Below are 19,594 nucleotides of genomic sequence, written 5' to 3'. Positions count from 1 at the left end.
CAAATATATTTTTTAATTCTTCATTTTAGTTTGTAACTTACCATATTTGGGCATTTTATCAAATGGTGTAAGGAATTCAACTCTTCTTTGGAAAACGTATCTCATAAAATTTGTACCTGAAACAATTAGAGAAATAATGAAGTATTCTAAATAAACTCATAAAACTGTGTTAGTATCGATGTGAAGGATATAATAAAATAAATATTTTATTTGAAAGAAAGCCAAAGTTATAAAAAGTTGTCCAAATTTATTTGGGTTACTCTGAAATTAAATATTTATTTTTTACATTAAATAAAATTATTAAATAGGTTTTCAAAAAATCTAATGAAAAAATAATAATATGCATAAAATATCAAATATTCTTGATAACCCTATACAGTCATCATTCGTCAAAATGACGACACGTAATTTCATTTTCGATTTAAAATTCTTTATAGTCTATTGGGAAATGGTAAATTTAAGTTATACTAATTCGACCGTTTTATGAATTTTTGTTTTATACTACTTAAAACCAAATTGAATAAGAAAATAAATTCAAGTTTGGTTCACTTTCGCTCACGATGAAAATTATAGCATCTTGAAATCAGCCGTAGTCAAAATGACGAAGGATGACGTTAATGTACAAAAAATAAGGATGACTGTCCAGGGTTTAAAAAAAGTTAAAGAATCCTTACCAATTCACTATTAAATTACAGGCAAAGGAGTACTAAAAATTTGTCAAAATTTTTAAGGGGTTATTCTGAAATTAAATATTTGTTTTTACATTAAAAATATTACATTGGTTTCCAAAAAAAATGATTAGAGAAATACTAAAATAAGGTATTAAAAACCTGTAATTTTGATGATAAAAAGGTCACAAAAACGTAAATATTCTAGTTGAAATAAAGCCAATTTTTAAAAGAAAACTTACCAATTCTCTATTTTTTAAAATTTTTCGAATCCATCTGGAGTTGCTCTGAAATTAAATATTGTTTTTACAACAATGAAAAACATTAAACTGGCTTCCAAAAAAATTAATTAACAAATAATAATATACATAAAAAATATTCTTTTTAAAAGAAAGTCATATTAAAAAAAAAATACTTACCAATTTATGAATAGACTATACGCTGAGATATAACAAAAAATGTCCAAATTCATCCGGAAATGAATATTATTTTTTTACATAGAATAATAAAAATTTCAACATATTTTCCTAAATATTCTTAATAACTTTTTTCTAAACTACCGATAAAATATTAATAACTTTCATTTAAAATGTTTAATAAACAAACACCAATATATGTCTCAAAAATCCAAAATATTCCATGCCTTTATATTCCCTTGTTGCATACCTACTTAAAAGATGCAACAGCCCACGCCAACGCCAACTATACAACTGAAGCATGCCAAACCAAACCAAGCAAAACCAAAACATTCCTACAACAACAAAAACACATGTGCCTTTATTGAAAACAACACCTCATCCAGCCAAATAAACCATCCAAACACGCACACACACAAAACCACTAAATGAACAAAAATAAAAACAACCCCACGCTCATGTATACACAACAAAACTCAAGTAACATCATCTTTACATTAATCACATTCCACTATGCCGATAAAGATCTCTGTACTATGCAATAGTTCATCGCATCTGCTGACAATTTACTCTAAGAATAGTATTCGTAAAGGCACACCAGTTTATGAACGATGAAACGTTTAACTTAAAATTTGCAAAATTTTCATGAAATGTTATCTACCATTTTTGACGAAAATGTCTAGAAATTTAATTACATGTGAACTAAAAATATTTCATTGGGTAATTTTTTACCAACATTTATTAACTATAGGAATTGTCAGCAAGAAATTGCTATCCACTTTTAAGTTCATTTTTCGTAAAAAAATATTTTCTCATACAAAAAAATCTTATAGTAAATTGCACTTATTATTTAGAAAGTACTTTACATTTCACAAGTAGTTTTATAGCATGACAAACGAATTTTTAACTACCAGTTAAGAAATTTTTTAAGGAAATTTCCATCGTATTTTGTAGGCCATGAACTAAACGATTGCTACTTAGAATTTGTAAAATTTCCTTCCGAGTAGTTAATTTTCGTTGAAGATACGAAAAATGAACTAAAATTCTGGAAAATTCTTGTAATAAATTATTGTAAAAATCTTCTTAAATTTACGAGACACTTTTTTTCTGTGCATTTTGAACAATTTTCATTATTGCTTTAATTTTTTTCCAGCAAGATATGTGAAAAAATTACCTACGATGAATAAAAAAGGATAAGTCAAAATGTCCAAACAGCGAGTTGAAATGAACTACTCTCTGTTCCACGTGGGCATAATTTTTATTCACAAAAAACATTGTATTAAGAACTTTCATCATAAGTTTTTATAATAAAGTACTTTTGCTTAAAGAAAGTTTAATTTTAATGTATGACAATTTTCATAATAGTAAAACGGATTGTTGTTCCGTTAATTATTTAATTTCTCTGTACTGTGGAATGATTGATTTAAAAATAGTTTAGTCGTCGACATTTTAAAGAGACTGTTAAACAATTTTTATTATCGGGTTTTCCAAAAAATAAGCAAGTAAACCAAAATAATACTGACTTTTTTACTTGGTAGGGGTATATAAATCTTATGGTGTTGTAAAAATGAACTAAAATACAATGTTATAGATGAAATAAAACTTTTCACTTTTTTCGTTGAAACTTTTCATGAAGTTTCTTTGCTATAAACATCGGTTCGCGCGTTATGGAGTTGCATCAGAGATGGCGCTGTGTATAAAAAAAGATTTTCCCGCCTTTCCGTTGAAACTTTTCTTGAATTTTCTTTGCTATAAACCTCACGGAGCCCGAAACCTTTCCAACGAATGAAAACCCGAAATGGAAATCGGTTCGTGCTTTCTGGAGTTATAGCATCAGGAAGGAAACCCCGACTTATTTTTATATATTAGACTATCATTCTTACATGGTTTATTAAACCGTCGAACTGAACGGACGTGTTTTCTAATAGCGGAGTATTTCATCGTAATGAGTACTTATTACGAATTTCACCTGTGGTGGAAATAATAAACCACCATGCAGCGAAATTCAAAGTCATCCACTGGGTTGCTAACTTCAGGGCTCCGTGGACGGGTAACGACTGAAGTTATAAATTTGGGCAGCGACCAAGAGTCAGGCCCAAGTAGTCGACCTGTAGACGGGTCGACTGGCGGTGACACTTTGGCAAGTCGAACCTTTTCTAAGATGACGACATCAAAAGGAGGCAATCCCTCTCGAAAGCGATTTAAGGAACGAAGAAATGCTTTGTTTATCCTAAATAAATTAGGATCAGTCGACCCAAGCACGTTGTCGGCTAAGCAAAGCGATTCCTTAAAATGGGCTCAAGGAATTCTTGAAGCTGGAAAAAGGGAACGATCACCGGATGAGCTGTCATCCTCTAAACAGGATCAAAGATCGTTTGCCTCAGTTACAAAAGACAGCCTTGTGATGGCTATTATTAATAAAGGAGCATTGGACGGTATGATTCCAAGGGAAAAATGGGGGGAAATTGAGAACGCTATGTCTGGTGTCTACTCGGAGGTGCGAAAAAAGTTTCCCGGACCAAGTCCTCGACGGCAAGATGCTGGATGGTATCAAGGACGATATAAGTTAATAGCATTTGCGGACCAGAGGTCTATGGATTGCTTTAAAGCTGCATTGATGCTAATTGGTGAAGTTTGGGAAGGAGCCGCTTTGGAGTTAGTCGATAAAAAAAGACATACCGGCTAAACCTAGCGCACATGCATGGATACCGGCAAACCCTCCTGATTCTGAGTCAATATTAGAGAGACTAAAAGAATGTAACCCAGATCTTCCAACCGCCGATTGGAAGGTTGGTCGTTTGGATGAAGTGGATGGACCAAGACTACATGCGTTGTTTATATTAAACATAGAGTCGCTGCCACATCTAGCCCAGACCCAAGGACGTGTAAGTTATGGCTTTCATGATATCCATATGAAGGTATACAAAATCGATCAGCCAAAGGATTCCGAAACGAACCAGCCTCCGGTAGAGTCAGCAGAGAAAAAATCTCCAAGCGAAGCCGATGGAGACATAAAACCTGCAGACTATGGCGAAAATCATATGCGGGAAGTTCCTACAGGCTCAAACCTCACCAAAGCTGAACCGCGGATTGTTGCGAGAGTCACCGAGATCTGTGAAGAAGAAGCCCTTGATGACTCAATTGAAGCGGCTGATGTGACGGTGGTTGAAAATTTGGATGGTTCTACGATTCCTCCAGATAAATCTTCACCATTGTAAGGCCGCTTGTGCTGCCTTAAAAGTTCTACGGATGAAAGGGGACATAGACATAGTTCTTATTCAAGAACAATACATATATAAGAACAAGATCTGTGAATTAAGCACTCCGGGTTTCAAACTTTTGCATGATACCGGTAACGATATAAATCGAGCATGTATAATTGCTAAAAACGAACTAAACTTGTTTCTGCTTCCTTCATTGAGCAATGCAGACACTGTCGTAGCCAGTCTAGAGATATCCAAATGCAAATATTGGGTATCTTCGGTCTACATGGGACATGATAGGGAGATGCCACCCTGTGCCGTTAAGACCTTAGTTGAGGAGTCACAAAAAACAAAGACAAAACTCATTATGGGATGCGATGCAAATGCACACCATAATATTTGGGGAAGTAGTGATACTAATGCAAGGGGAGAGTCGCTAATGGAGTTTATTTTGCGTACTAACCTGGTAGTTTGCAATAAGGGAGATGCACCAACCTTCGTCACCAGGAACAGACAAGAGGCTGTGGACGTCACGTTGACCTCTCCGGAACTGAATGATAAGATATCTGAGTGGCAAGTTTTGAGGGAACATAGCTTCTCAGATCATCGCTACATCAGTTTCAGATTGGCTGTTCGTACTTCAAAGACCATATTTCCGCAAAATGTTAGGAAAGCTGATTGGAATAGGTATAGGGAATCGTTCAATTTGATGATACCGGAAATGCCAGAGACAAATATGAGCACTGTGCAAGATATCGAACACGCAGTGGAGCGGATTACTAAGGCCTTCAACATGTCACTGAAAGCTGCTTGCCCTAGAGGAAAGCCAAGGGGAAAAAATCGGCCGCCTTGGTGGACTACGGAGTTAAGTAATATGAGGAAATCCTGCAGGAAGCTCTTTAACAAAGCAAAGTCCATAATATAAACGAGAACTGAGAAGGTCTCAACAAAACTCTTGGGATGATTACTGTAGCAGTATTGAGAATACGTCAGAGGCTTCCAGACTACGGAAGGTACTAGCATCCACCAACTCCGCTCCAGGTTTCATTAAAACATCGGAGGGAAATTGGACAACGTCCAGTGAGGAGACGTTGGTGGTACTTTTGGACACACACTTCCATGGAAATCAGACGGCTCAACCATGTTCTGTCGGTGTAACAGAGGCTCAGCGGTCATTTCCTATCGAGGAAATTGTGTCGGAATCTAGAATAAAATGGGCTTTAAATAGCTTTGGACCATTCAAATCCCCCGGACCTGATGGAATTACTCCGGCGGAATTACAAGCAGTGGCTGAAAGAATTATCCCCTGGTTGACGGTGATATATAAACGATGTGTAAACTTAGCATATATTCCAGAAAAGTGGAGGGAAACAAAAGTCGTCTTCACACCTAAAGCAGGAAAAGCCTCTCACTCGAGTGCGAAGGATTTCCGACCAATCAGCTTACCTCATTCCTACTTAAGACCCTGGAGAGGATGATAGACCTGTATCTTAGAACTAGCGTGGATTCAAGTTTGCTCTCGCAACGACAGCATGCATACTCGAAGGGCAGGTCTACTGAGACCGCATTGCATGAACTAGTCAGCTTTATTGAAAGCTCACTATCTGTCAAAGAATACACAATCGTGGCGTTTCTAGACATCGAAGGGGCGTTCAATAATGTCCATCCGAGCTCGATATTAAATGGACTGACAACTCTGAATGTTGATCCAGGTATACTCAGGCTGTTAGACGAACTTCTGATAAAGAGACGTATTTCAGCCACACTAGGACAAGCAAACATACAAAGGTATGTGAACAAAGGCACTCCCAAGGAGGAGTTCTATCACCTCTTCTTTGGAATGTTGCTATAAACAACCTTCTGGTTTCCCTAGAAAAAGAAAGGATAAAAGTGGTGACATACGCAGATGATGTGGCGCTAGCAGTCAGGGGAAAATTTCCATCCACAATCAGAGATATTATACAGAGAGCTCTCCGGATGACTGAGAAATGGGCGAAAGATAATGGTCTTGGGGTAAATCCAGCAAAGACAGAGTCATGTACTGCAAAGATCGCAAAACTCCCACGGTTAGGCCCATTTCCTTAGGGGGTATTGAAATTCCCTTTGGTGAGTGTGCAAAATACCTTGGCGTTATTTTGGACAGGAAGCTGAATTTTAGGCTTAATATTGAAGAAAGGGCGAGAAAAGCTACCGTAGCTTTGTACTCGTGCAAAAAGGCAATAGGGAAAAAGTGTGGACTAAAACCAAAAATTGTGCATTGGCTATACACGGCAGTAGTTAGAACTATAATGCTATATGGTGTTGTAGTCTGGTGGCCGGCACTTCAGAAACTGACTTGTTTAGATAAAGTTCAGCGTATGGCGAGCTTATGTATCTCAGGCGCATTTAGTAAGACAGGAAGAGACTCCCTTAATGTCATGCTACATCTATTGCCTTTAGACATTTTGGCCAAACAGTCAGCTGCAACAACGGCTGTGCGGTTGCGCGAGCTATCGCTGTGGTCGGAAAAAATGTACGGTCATAGTTCGGTCCTCAAAGTAATGCCAGATGTGCCTAACGTAGTGGATTACACCCTGGCAACAGCACTTTTCGACAAAAAGTTTGAAACTCTAATTCCCAACAGTGAGGCGTGGTGTACACAGACCCCGGGGAATAAAAGATATATAGATTTCTATACTGATGGCTCCAAATTGAATGGACAAGTGGGTTTCGGAGTATATTCTAAAGATCTGGAAATTCGAATAGCGAAAAGATTACCTAATCACTGTAGTGTTTTTCAGGCTGATATATTGGCAATAAGAGAGGTGGTGAATTGGCTGAGAAGTAATGTTCCAACAAATATTGGTATTAATATATACTCAGACAGTCAACCTGCAATAAAATCCTTGGACTCTGTGTTCCTTAACTCGCAAACGGCCATAGACTGCTGCAAATCTCTCAACGAGATGGCTGAGCAGTACAATATTCACCTAATATGGGTGCCTGGCCATAGGAACATACCGGGGAACTGCGAAGCAGATGTGCTAGAAAGGCTAGGAACTACCTTACATATTCCAGGGGAACTAGAATCTGTTGGTATGCCTCTGGCCACCTGCAAGCTCTTACTGCGTGGGAAGGCTGTTATGATGGCCAATATTCGATGCGAGAATTGCAAGGGTTGTAACGACACCAAGCAAATATGGCCCCATTTAAACTTAAACCGCACACTAGATATGCTAGTGTTCTCAAGCCGTCAGATAGCACTCATGATATCTGCTATAACGGGTCGCTGCTTGATAGGCGAATTTGCAAAAACTATAGGAGCGAAGTATAATGACTATTGTATAAGCTGTCATGATGTGGAGGAAAAGGAATCAATTAAAGGGTGATACGGTCAAAATTTGGTCAATATAAACATGACGTATTTCTTTCAATTTTGTATTTAAAAAACCTGAACACCCCTCATTGTGAAGGTGTGTGTGTGTAGAATGTTGCTCCTATTTTGGAATTCACTCTTCAGTTGTCAAAATGCCGTCCAAGCAAGAAGAGCAGCGTATCAAAATTTTGCTCCCGCATCGCGAAAATCCGAGCTACTCGCACGCAAAGCTGGCAAAATCGCTAAAAGTTGCCAAATCAACCGTTACAAATGTAATTAAAGTGTTTGGGGAACGTTTGTCGACAGCCAGGAAGTCTGGATCGGGGGGAAATTGAAAACCGGAAGCCGCTGAGACGACAAAGAGAGTTGCCGGTAGTTTCAAGCGAAACCCTAACCTCTCTCTCCGAGATGCCGCAAATAAGCTGGGTGTATCGTCTACAACCGTGCATCGAGCCAAAAAACGAGCCGGACTATCGACTTACAAGAAGGAAGTGACTCCAAATCGCGATGATAAACAAAATACGACGGCCAAAGCGCGATCCCGGAGGCTGTACACGACGATGCTGACGAAGTTTGACTGCGTGGTAATGGACGACGAAACCTACGTCAAAGCCGACTACAAGCAGCTTCCGGGACAGGAGTTTTATACGGCAAAAGGAAGGGGAAAGGTAGCAGATGTTTTCAAGCACATAAAACTGTCAAAGTTCGCAAAGAAATATCTGGTTTGGCAAGTCATCTGTACCTGTGGCTTGAAAAGCAGCATTTTCATAGCTTCTGGGACTGTCAACCAAGAAATTTACGTGAAAGAGTGTTTGAATAAACGTCTGCTGCCTTTCCTGAAGAAACACGGTTGTTCCGTACTGTTTTGGCCGGATTTGGCATCTTGCCATTACGGTAAAAAGGCCATGGAGTGGTACGCCGCCAACAACGTGCAGGTGGTTCCCAAGGACAAGAACCCTCCCAACACGCCAGAGCTCCGCCCAATTGAGAAATACTGGGCTATTGTCAAGCGGAACCTAAAGAAGACCAAAAAACTGCTAAGGACGAGCAGCAGTTCAAGGCAAACTGGCTTTCTGCGGCGAAGAAGGTGGACAAGGTGGCTGTACAAAATCTGATGGCAGGTGTCAAGCGTGAGGCCCGGCAATTCGGATTCGGAAAAGCGAAAGCCTAACTGAATATTTTTCCTGAATTTTATTCTAATTAAACTTGAAAAAGAAATTTCATTTGATTTTTTAAATAAACGATTTCACCGATTTACACGCGTTTTCCCTTGACCAAATTTTGACCGTATCACCCTTTAAACACCTCTTGTGTGAGTGTCCTGCTTTTTGTGTAAGGCGTAAGCGAATTTTAGGAGCATATAGCTTTAGATAACTGGCGGACCTGGAAAACGTTAACTTAAGCAGTTTGTTAATGTTTTTGGAGCAATCTGGTTGGTTCCACAAAAAATAAATAATAGAGAACGTTCAGTGGTTAAGACTAGAAGTGCCCATATGTAATAGGTACTTTTAGTTAAATGTGGCATCACAATGGACTGAATAGTCTAAGTGAGCCTGAAATTTAATCGGGCTGCCACTTTAACCTAACCTAACCTAACCTAACCTACTATGTATACCAAATTTGGTAAAAATGGTTTAATATTTAAATATAGCTCCCATATAAATCTTTCGCCCGATTTAGATTCATAAGACCACGGAGGCCAAATTTTCATTCATAATATTCAGAAATTTTATTATATTTTAGCAATGTGTGACAAATTTGGTCATAATCGGTTAGGTGGGAAAATATGGATAAAATACCCATATTTTACCCCCAAGATTTAACGAGATTTTACCCTCTGTAGATGAGTTGGTCTAATTTCAACAGTATAACTGACGTGGGGTCCAGCAGAGCTCATTTCTAAACTGATACCCTACGTTGACATTTCTGATCAAAAAGTTTTTGGCCACATTTCTCATAAAAACATATGGTTATTAAGCAAACAAATGTAACAAATTTTAAATAATAGACATATTTATGAGTGGTGTGGTTTATTACATACATTACATTAGGAAGATACGCACGAAAATTTATTTTGCGGTGTCTGTCAGACTACGACGACAGCTACAAAGGGTTAATCCAATTCAGTTGGTATATGACATTCTGGTTAAGTAGTAGTAGTAAATCAAATAACAAATCAATACAATGCATTTAACGGTAATATATTTAGGTATCTTAAGATATAAAGAATAACTTAGTTGTAAGAATACATGACATTGACCTATGGTCGGTAATCCTCAAGCTTCTTTCTTTCTGTGAACGTAAGTTGTTTAAAAATTGAATTCAGGTAAAAGTTGTTCTCTGTATTGGATACAAGTTCTAATATAATAAGCTAAATCCTTCCAAGCAATTAAGAGACCATCTAAAGCATAAATTAGATCATTTTCAGTAAGCAAAACCTTTTTAAAGTACATGAGTTTAATGCAGGACAATGGCCTAGGAAATGTTGTAAGTTGTCAGTTTCAAGCGTATTGCACATAGAACATTGGCGGTTTATGGTCTGTTGAAATATAAGTCCCAGGTCTAACAAAGAAAAACACATTTTGTTTTGTCAAAATTCGTTTTTATTATTCAATATAGTTCCCTTCAAGAGCGATACAACGATTATAACGACCTTCCAATTTTTTATACCATTTTGGTAGTACTCCTTCGGTTTTGCCTCAAAATAGGCCTCAGTTTCGGCGATCACCTCTTCACAGCCAATTTTTTTCCCTGCGAGCATGCTTTTGAGGTCTGAGAACAAGAAAAAGTCGATGGGGGCCAGATCTGGAGAATACGGTGGGTGGGGAAGCAATTCGAAGCCAAATTCATGAATTTTTGCCATCGTTCTCAATGAATTGTGGCACGGTGCGGTGTCTTGGTGGAACAACACTTTTTTCTTCTTCATATGGGGCCGTTTTGCCGCGATTTCGACCTTCAAACGCTCCAATAACGCCATATAATAGTCACTGTTGATGGTTTTTCCCTTCTCAAGATAATCGATACAAATTATTCCATGCGCATCCCAAAAAACAGAGGCCATTACTTTGCCAGCGGACTTTTGAGTCTTTCCACGCTTCGGAGACGGTTCACCGGTCGCTGTCCACTCAGCCGACTGTCGATTGGACTCAGGAGTGTAGTGATGGAGCCATGTTTCATCCATTGTCACATATCGACGGAAAAACTCTGGTGTATTACGAGTTAACAGCTGCAAACACCGCTCAGAATCATCAACACGTTATTGTTTTTGGTCAAATGTGAGCTCGCGCGGCACCCATTTTGCACAGAGCTTCCGCATATCCAAATATTGATGAATGTTATGACCAAAACGTTCCTTTGATATCTAGGCCTCTGCTATCTCGATCAACTTCATTTCACGGTCATTCAAAATCATTTCTTGGATTTTTTTGATGTTTTCGTCGGTAACCACCTCTTTCGGGCGTCCACTGCGTTCATCGTCCTCCGTGCTTATTTCACCACGCTTGAATTTTGCATACCAATCAATTATTGTTGATTTCCCTGGGGCAGAGCCCGGAAACTCATTATCAAGCCAAGTTTTTGCTTCCACCGTATTTTTCCCTTCAGAAAACAGTATTTTATCAAAACACGAAATTCCTTTTTTTCCATTTTTTTCACAATACCAAAAGTTGGTTCACAAAAGACGCTCATCTCACAAACTAATTGACTTAGAGACGTCAAATTTTGACACGAAACATTTGAAGGTTGGTACTATATAAAAATAATATGCATTTAATACTAGCGACGCCATCTATGTGTCAGACCGGGGACTTATCAGCCAACCTGTTATATGACTTTTAATTTGGGAAAATATGGTTGCAATACACATTATTTCAATGATGATTTACTAGAAACTGTTGGTATGTCTCTGGCTACATGCAAGCTCATACTGCGTGAGAAGGCTGTTATGACGGCGAATGTCCGATGGGAGGATTGTAAAGGTTGCAACGATACTAAGCAAATATGGTCCCATCTAAACGTAAACCGCACTCTACCCCTGATATTTGTTAGAACGGGTCGCTGCCTGATAGGCGAGTTTGCAAAAACTATTGGCGCGAAGTATAGTGACTATTGCATGAGTTGTCATGATGCGGAAGAAAAGGAATTGATTGAACACCTCTTGTGTGAATGTCCTGCATTTTGTGAAAGGCGTAATCGAATATTAGGACCATACAGCTTTAGATTATTTACGGACCTAGAAAATGTTAACTTAAGCAGTCTGCAAATGTTTTTGGAACAATCTGGTTGGTTGAACAAAAGAAAATAATCGAGTAGGTTCAGCGGCTAAAACTAGAAGTGCCCATATGTAATAGGTACTTTTATTTCTAATTGAGCCTGACAGTAAATCGAGCTGTCACTTTAACCTAACCTACCCATATTATAGTCATATCCAACACTCAAAGAAAGTTTACTTAGATTCAAAGAATTTGATCCAGTTTAAAAATCCTAATTATAACAGATTGGAAAGGAAATATGGATTTCTTAATTCCTAAAAAACTTTAAACTGAAGATCCAAATCCTAAATATAAGACTTAGCCCATATTTGAAGCGTTTAATTTAAGGAAAAAAATTTTGAAGCAAAGACTATAAACTTTCTTTTAATTAAGATATTTTTTAAAAGAATTTGCATTTTGTGTACATTTAAAAAACATTTTGCTCCGTCGCAGAGCATTAGCCGGTTTAAATTTTAAACTTTGAGATTTTGCAGAAGTTTAACATTTTTTCCAAATCGGTTCGGTTTTAAATATATGTAATTGGAATATTTCTCGCAACAAATTTATCCAAAATATCCAAAATTTTGATGTACAAAATGGTGTACGGTATAATATAGTAGGCTCCGTCCCACCTTACATATCTTATCGGTTCTTACTAACATTGTACATGGTCCCTGCGCATTAGCCGGTTTAAATTTTAAGTCTAGAGAAAATTTTGTCCGAATCGGATCAGATTTAATGGAAATGTAAACCAAGATATAAAGCACCCAACAAATTTGAAGGATTTGAGATGGTATCGAAAATGCATGTCTACAAAGTGGTGCAGGATATAATATAATCGGCCCCACCCGACTTTAGACTTTCCTTGTGGGGTTTCTTTTAATAATAATAGACCTGTAGTAGTAGGTTTTTTGTTTTCGAAAAATAAAAGTGAATTCGCAATGTAAAGCAATTTTTTTTCTCGGAGCCGAGCGATTTTTTTTTTCTCTGGAGCGAGAGCAAAAAAAAAAAATGGACTGCTCCGGATCCCTGCTTGAAATACAGTTTTTTTAACAGATTTTTTATTACTTCTACTGTGGTAAAAGTTGAAATGAGCGGAAGCTTATTCTAGAAGTTGCTATGATCATTCCATTTAAATTCTAAAGAAAATAAAATATAACTCAAGCTTTGTGAGTTTGGACCCACAACATTAAAATACACTAAGCCATTTGGAAGAAAGAATAGGTACGAGGGCAGTTCGGAAACTTCTTAGCCTAGCACAAAAAGCGCGGTATAAACAGAAAAAAGTTAAGTGTTTTGGAAACTTCCATCTCTGTTATGAACACATGTTAAATTTTGTTTCTATCTGATATGGTGAATGTGTTCGGTGAATGTCCTCCTTCATATGCAACAGTAAAAAATTGTTGACTTTAAACGTTGTCGTACAAGCATTGAAGATGAACCACGTAGTGGACGTCCAAAAACCCAAAAACAACAGAAATTGTAGCCAAAGTGCATGGTTAGGTTAGGTTAGGTTAAAGTGGCAGCCCGATTAAGATTCAGGCTCACTTAGACTATTCAGTCCATTGTGATACCACATTAACTAAAAGTACCTATTACATTTGGGCACTTCTAGTTTTAACCGCTGAACCTTCTTGATTATTTTTCTTTGTTGAACCAACCAGATTGTTCCAAAAACATTAGCAGACTGCTTAAGTTAACGTTTTCCAGATCCGCCAGTAATCTGAAGCTATATGCTCCTAAAAGTTGCTTGCGCTTTACACAAAATGCAGGACACTCACACAAGAGGTGTTGTAATTGATTCCTTTTCCTCCGCATCATGACAGCTCATACAATAGTCATTATACTTCGCGCCAATAGTTTTTGCAAAATCTCCTATCAGGCAGCGACCCGTTATAGCAGATATCAGGAGTGATATCTGACGTCTCGAGAACATTAGCATATCTAGTGTGCGGTTTAAGTTGAAATGGGGCCATATTTGCTTGGTGTCGTTACAACCCTTGCAATTCTCCCATCGAACATTTGCCATCATAACAGCCTTCTCACGCAGCATGAGCTTGCAGGTAGCTAGGGGCATACCAACAAATTCTAGTTCCCCTGGAATATGTAAGGTAGTCCCTAGCCTTGCCAACTCATCCGCTTCGCAGTTCCCCGGTATGTTCCTATGGCCAGGCACCCATATTAGGTGAATATTGTACTGCTCAGCCATCTCATTGAGAGATTTGCGGCAATCGATGGCCGTTTTCGAGTTGAGGAACACAGAGTCCAAGGATTTTATTGCAGGTTGACTGTCTGAGTATATATTAATGCCCACATTTTTTGGAACGTTACTTCTCAGCCAATTCGCCACCTCTCTTATTGCTAATATTTCAGCCTGAAAAACACTACAGTGATTAGGTAATCTTTTCGCTATTTGAAGTTCCAAATCATTAGAATATACTCCGAAACCCACTTGTCCATCCAATTTGGAGCCATCAGTGTAGAAATCTATATATTCTTTATTCCCCGGGGTCTGTGTGCACCACGCCTCACTGTTGGGGATTAGAGTCTCAAACTTTTTGTCGAAAAGTGGACTCGCCAAAGTGTAATCCACTACGTTAGGCACATCTGACATTATTTTGAGGACAGAACTGTGACCGTAACCTTTTTCCGACCACAGCGATAGTTCGCGCAACCGCACAGCGGTTGTTGCAGCTGACTGTTTGGCCAAAATGTCTAAAGGCAATAGATGCAGCATGACATTAAGGGAATTTGTTCCTGTCTTGCTGAATGCGCCTGAAATACACAAACACGCCATACGCTGAACTTTATCTAAACCAGTCGGTTTCTGAAGTGCCGGCCACCAGACTACAACACCATATAGCATTATAGGTCTAACCACTGCCGTGTATAGCCAATGCACAATTTTTGGTTTTAGTCCCCACTTTTTTCCTATTGCCTTTTTGCACGAGTACAAAGCTACAGTTGCCTTCCTCGCCCTTTCTTCAATATTAAGCTTAAAGTTCAGCTTCCTGTCCAAAATAACGCCAAGGTATTTTGCACAATCACCAAAGGGAATTTCAATACCCCCTAAGGAAATAGGCCTAACCGTGGGAGTTTTCTTTCCAGTACATGACTAATTCTGTCTTTGCGGGATTTACCCCAAGACCATTGTCTTTCGCCCATTTTCAGTCATCCGGAGGGCCCTCTGAATAATATCTCTGATTGTGGATGGGAATTTTCCCCTGACTGCCAGAGCTACATCATCTGCGTATGCCACCACTTTTATCCTTTCTTTTTCTAGAGTAACCAGAAGGCTATTTATAGCAACATTCCAAAGAAGAGGTGATAGAACTCCTCCTTGGGGAGTGCCTCTGTTCACATACTTTTGTATGTTTGCTTGTCCTAGTGTGGCTGAAATACGTCTCTTCGTTAGCAGTTCGTCTAACAGCCTGAGTATACATGGATCAACATTCAGAGTTGTCAGTCCATTTAATATCGAGCTCGGATGGACATTATTGAACGCCCCTTCGATGTCTAGAAACGCCACGATTGTGTATTCTTTGACAGATAGTGAGCTTTCAATAAAGCTGACTAGTTCATGTAGTGCGGTCTCAGTAGACCTGCCCTTCGAGTATGCATGCTGTCGTTTCGAGAACAAACTTGAATCGATGCTAGTTCTAAGATAAATATCTATCATCCTCTCCAGAGTCTTAAGTAGGAATGAGGATAAGCTGATTGGTCGGAAATCCTTCGCCCTCGAGTGAGAGGCTTTTCCCGCTTTAGGTATGAAGACGACTTTTGTTTCCCTCCACTTTCCTGGGATATATGATAAGTTGATACATCCTTTATATATCACCGACAACCAGGGGATAATTTTGTCAGTTACAGCTTGTAACTCCGCCGGAGTAATTCCATCAGGTCCAGGGGATTTGAATGGTCCAAAGCTATTTAGCGCCCATCTTATTCTAGTTTCCGATACAATTTCCTCGACAGGAAACGACCGCTGAGCAACTGTGGCACCGCCAGTACATGGTTCAACCGTCTGATTTCCAGGAAAATGTGTGTCCAATAGTACCTCCAGCGTCTCCTCACTGGACGTTGTCCAATTGCCCTCCGATGTTTTAATGAAACCTGGAGCGGAACTCGTGGATGCTAGCACCTTCCGTAGTCTGGAAGCATCGGACGTATTCTCAATGCTGCTGCAGTAATCATTCCAAGAGTTATGCTGAGCCTTTCTCAGTTCTCGCTTGTATCCTCTCAGATTCTTCTTGTAAGCGTCCCAATCCACAGGAGCTCTGGTGGACTTTGCTTTGTTAAAGAGCTTCCTGCACGATTTCCTCATATTACCTAACTCCGTAGACCACCATGGTGGTCGATGTGTCCCCCTTGGCTTTCCTCTAGGGCATGCAGCTTTCAGTGAGATGTTGAAGGCCTTAGTAATCCGCTCTACTGCGTGTTCGATATCTTGCACATTTCTCATATTTGTCTCTGTTATTTCCGGTATCATCATATTGAACGATTCCCTATACCTATTCCAGTCAGCTTTCCTAACATTTGGCGGAAATATGATCTTGGTGATATGAACATCAAATTTGAAACTGATGTAGCGATGATCTGAGAAGCTGTGTTCACTTAAAACCTGCCACTCAGATATCATTTCATTCAGTTCTTGCGAGGCCAAGGTGATGTCCAAAACCTCTTGCCTGTTTTTAGTGACAAAGGTTGGGACATCTCCCTTGTTGCAAACTACCAGATTAGTACGCAAAATAAACTCTATTAGCGACTCTCCCCTTGCATTAGTATCACTACTTCCCCATATACTATGATGTGCATTCGCATCGCATCCCATAATGAGTTTCGTCTTTGTTTTCCGTGACTCCTCCACTAAGGTCTTAACGGCATATGGAGGCATCTCCCTGTCATGTCCCATGTAGACCGAAGATACCCAATATTTGCATTTGGCTATTTCTAAACTGGCAACGACAGTGTCTGTATTGCACATTGAAGGAAGCAGAAACAAGTTGAGCTCGTTTTTAGCAATTATACAGGCTCGATTTACATCATTACCAGTATACTGCAATAGTTTGAACCCCGGAGTACTTAATTCACATATTTTGTTTTTATAAACATATGGTTCTTGAATAAGAACTATATCTATGTCCCCTTTCATCAGGAGAACTTTTAAGGCAGCACATGCAGCCTTACAATGATGAAGATTTATCTGGAGGATCCGTAGGACCATCGAGATTTTCAACAACCGTCACATCAGCCGCTTCAATCGAGTCATCAAGAATGTCCTCTTCAGAGATATCGGTGACTCTCGCAATAACCATAGGTTCAACTTTGGTGAGTTCTGAGGCAGTAGAAGCCTCCTAACGCATACGGTATCTATCCATGTCTTCAAATGTCTTGGTATCCCCCTCGACTTCGCAAGAGGATCCGCTTACTTCTGATTCAGACAGAGGCTTGTCCATTTCTGAATCCTTTACCTGATCGTTTTTATACACCTTCATTTGGATATAATGAAAGCCATAACATACACGGCCCTGCGACTTTGCTAGATGTGGCAAAGACTGAGTGTTCAATATAAACACTGCATACCGTCTTGGCCCATCCACGTCATCCAAACGGCCAACCTTCCAATCAGCTGTTGGAAGATCTGGATTGCATTGTTTCAGTCTATTTAAAATAGATTCCGGGTCAGGAGGGTTTGCAGGTATCCACGCATGTGCTCTTGGTCTAGCCGGTATGTCTTTCTTCTCGACTAACTCTAGAGCAGCTCCTTCCCAAACTTCACCAATTAGTATCAGAGCAGCTTTAAAACATTCTATAGACCTCTGGTCCTCAAATGCGACTAGCTTAAATCGTCCTTGATACCAACCAGCATCTTGGTGTCGAGGATCTGGGCCGGGAAACTTTTCCAGCGCCTGTGAGTAGACGCCAGACAAAGCATTCTCAATTTCCCCCCATTTTTGCTTTGGAACCATACCGTCCAATGCTCCTTTATTAATGATAGCCATCACAAGGCTGTCTTTAGCAACTGAGGCAAACGATCGTTGATCCCTTTTGGAGGATGGCAGCTCATCCGGTGATCGTTCCCTTTTTCCAGCCTCAAGAATTCCTTGAGCCCATTTTAAGGAATCGCTTTGTTTAGCCGACAACGTGCTTGGGTCGACTGATCCTAATTTCTTTAGGATAAACAAAGCATTTCTGCGTTCTTTGAATCTCTTTCGTGAGGGATTGCCTCCTTTTGATGCCGTTACCTTGGAAAAGGTCCGACTTGTCAAATTGTCGCCACCTGTCGACCCGTCCACAGGTCGACTAATTGGGCCTAACTCTTGGTCATTGCCCAAATCTATAACTCCAGTCGATACTCGTCCACTGGGCCCTGAAGTTAGCAACCCAGTGGATGTCTTTGAATTTCTCTGCATGGTGGCCTAATATCCCATCACACTTGAAATTCGTAGTAGGTACTTATTACGATGATTTTATCCGCTATTAAAAAACACGTCCGTTCCGTTCGACGGTTGAAATAAGAAGCCAAAGTGCATGATATGGTATTAAATGATCGACGAATAAAAGTGCGTGAAATTGCTAATATCATGGTCATCTCAACTGATCGCGTCCATTTAATTTTGCATGAAGAACTGCAGATGAATAAGCTTTCTGCAAGATGGGTGCCGCATTTGTTAACAGTCGATCAAAAACGCATAAGAATCAACATTTCTCAAGCTTGTTTGGATCGTTTTAAGCGAAATAAAATGGATTTTAAGCGTCGTTTCATAACTGTTGATGAGACATGGATCCACCACTATACTCCAGAGACAAAAGAACAATCCAAACAATGGACTGAAGCTGGGGGAAGTGCCCAAAGAAGGCAAAAACAATTCAATTGGCTGGTAAGGTTATGGCAATGGACTTCAACTTATTTTATTGACTGACTACCTGCAAAAGGGTAAAACATTAAATTCAGAGTACTATTGCAACCTTTTGGATCAATTAAATGTACAAATTCGAGAAAAACTTCCTGGCTTACAACACAAAAAAATAAATTATCATCAAGACAACGCACCAGCCAACAAGAGTGTTTTAACAATGGCTAAAATCAACGAATTAAAGTACGAGTTGCTTGACCACCCACCTTATTCTCCAGATTAGCTCCCAATGACTTTTACTTGTTCCAAATCTAAAAAAATCCTTACTGGCAAGCGTTTTACCTCAAATGAAGATGCAATTACAGTTGTAAACCACTATTTTGAAGACCTTGAGGAAAACTATTTTAATCAAGGGATAGAATTGCTAGAAAAGCATTGAACTAAGTGTATTGAAGTTTCAGGAGATTATATTGAAAAATAAAAATACTTTTGAAAAACTAACTGTTCTCTTTCGTTGGTAGGCTAAGAAGTTTCCGAGCTGCCCTCGTATGTTTGTGTGAATATACCAAACGTGAGAGGGAGAATACAAAAATCTGAGAAACCTAAAGAGAGTAACAAAATGAGTATTTACAGTTAGCATTTGAAAAAAAAAAACTTTCAATCTGCTTTGATGACAGCACAACAGGTACATAACACAAAAAAAAAACACATAGATCACTACCAGGGATGGAAACTTCAATTTTGAAGAAAATGCAAAAAGGTATTTTTTTGAGCGAAAAAGTACTTTCACTAAAATTGTTTTTTTTTTTTAACAAAAACATACTACGGCCATGAGTTCGTCAAAT

At 39.1% G+C, this 19,594-nt stretch overlaps 1 protein-coding gene across 6 annotated transcripts in view; it reads right to left on the bottom strand.

Moving 5' to 3' along the window:
• Positions 1-19,594, bottom strand: part of dtn (transmembrane protein 132C dtn) — a 604,515-nt gene that overhangs the window by 16,850 nt on the left and 568,071 nt on the right. The window contains exons 17-19 of one of the 6 annotated variants that reach the window (XM_075300569.1): positions 911-955; positions 675-739; positions 75-116 (exon numbers count right to left, since the gene is read on the bottom strand). The exons of 2 other annotated variants lie outside the window; for them this stretch is intronic. In XM_075300569.1, coding sequence (XP_075156684.1) covers positions 707-739; positions 911-955 — 78 coding nt within the window. In that variant the 3' untranslated portion in view covers positions 75-116; positions 675-706. Of the gene's footprint in view, positions 1-41; positions 117-674; positions 740-910; positions 956-19,594 lie in introns of those variants that run through there. 3 more of the 6 variants (XR_012720541.1, XR_012720542.1, XM_075300570.1) reach the window with 3 other exon arrangements.

This window comes from Haematobia irritans, chromosome 3 (assembly GCF_050003625.1).
Source record: "Haematobia irritans isolate KBUSLIRL chromosome 3, ASM5000362v1, whole genome shotgun sequence".
NCBI lineage: Eukaryota > Metazoa > Arthropoda > Insecta > Diptera > Muscidae > Haematobia > Haematobia irritans.
The sequence above is the reverse complement of the archived record's forward strand: the minus strand, read 5'-3'. Positions and strand labels throughout refer to the sequence as shown.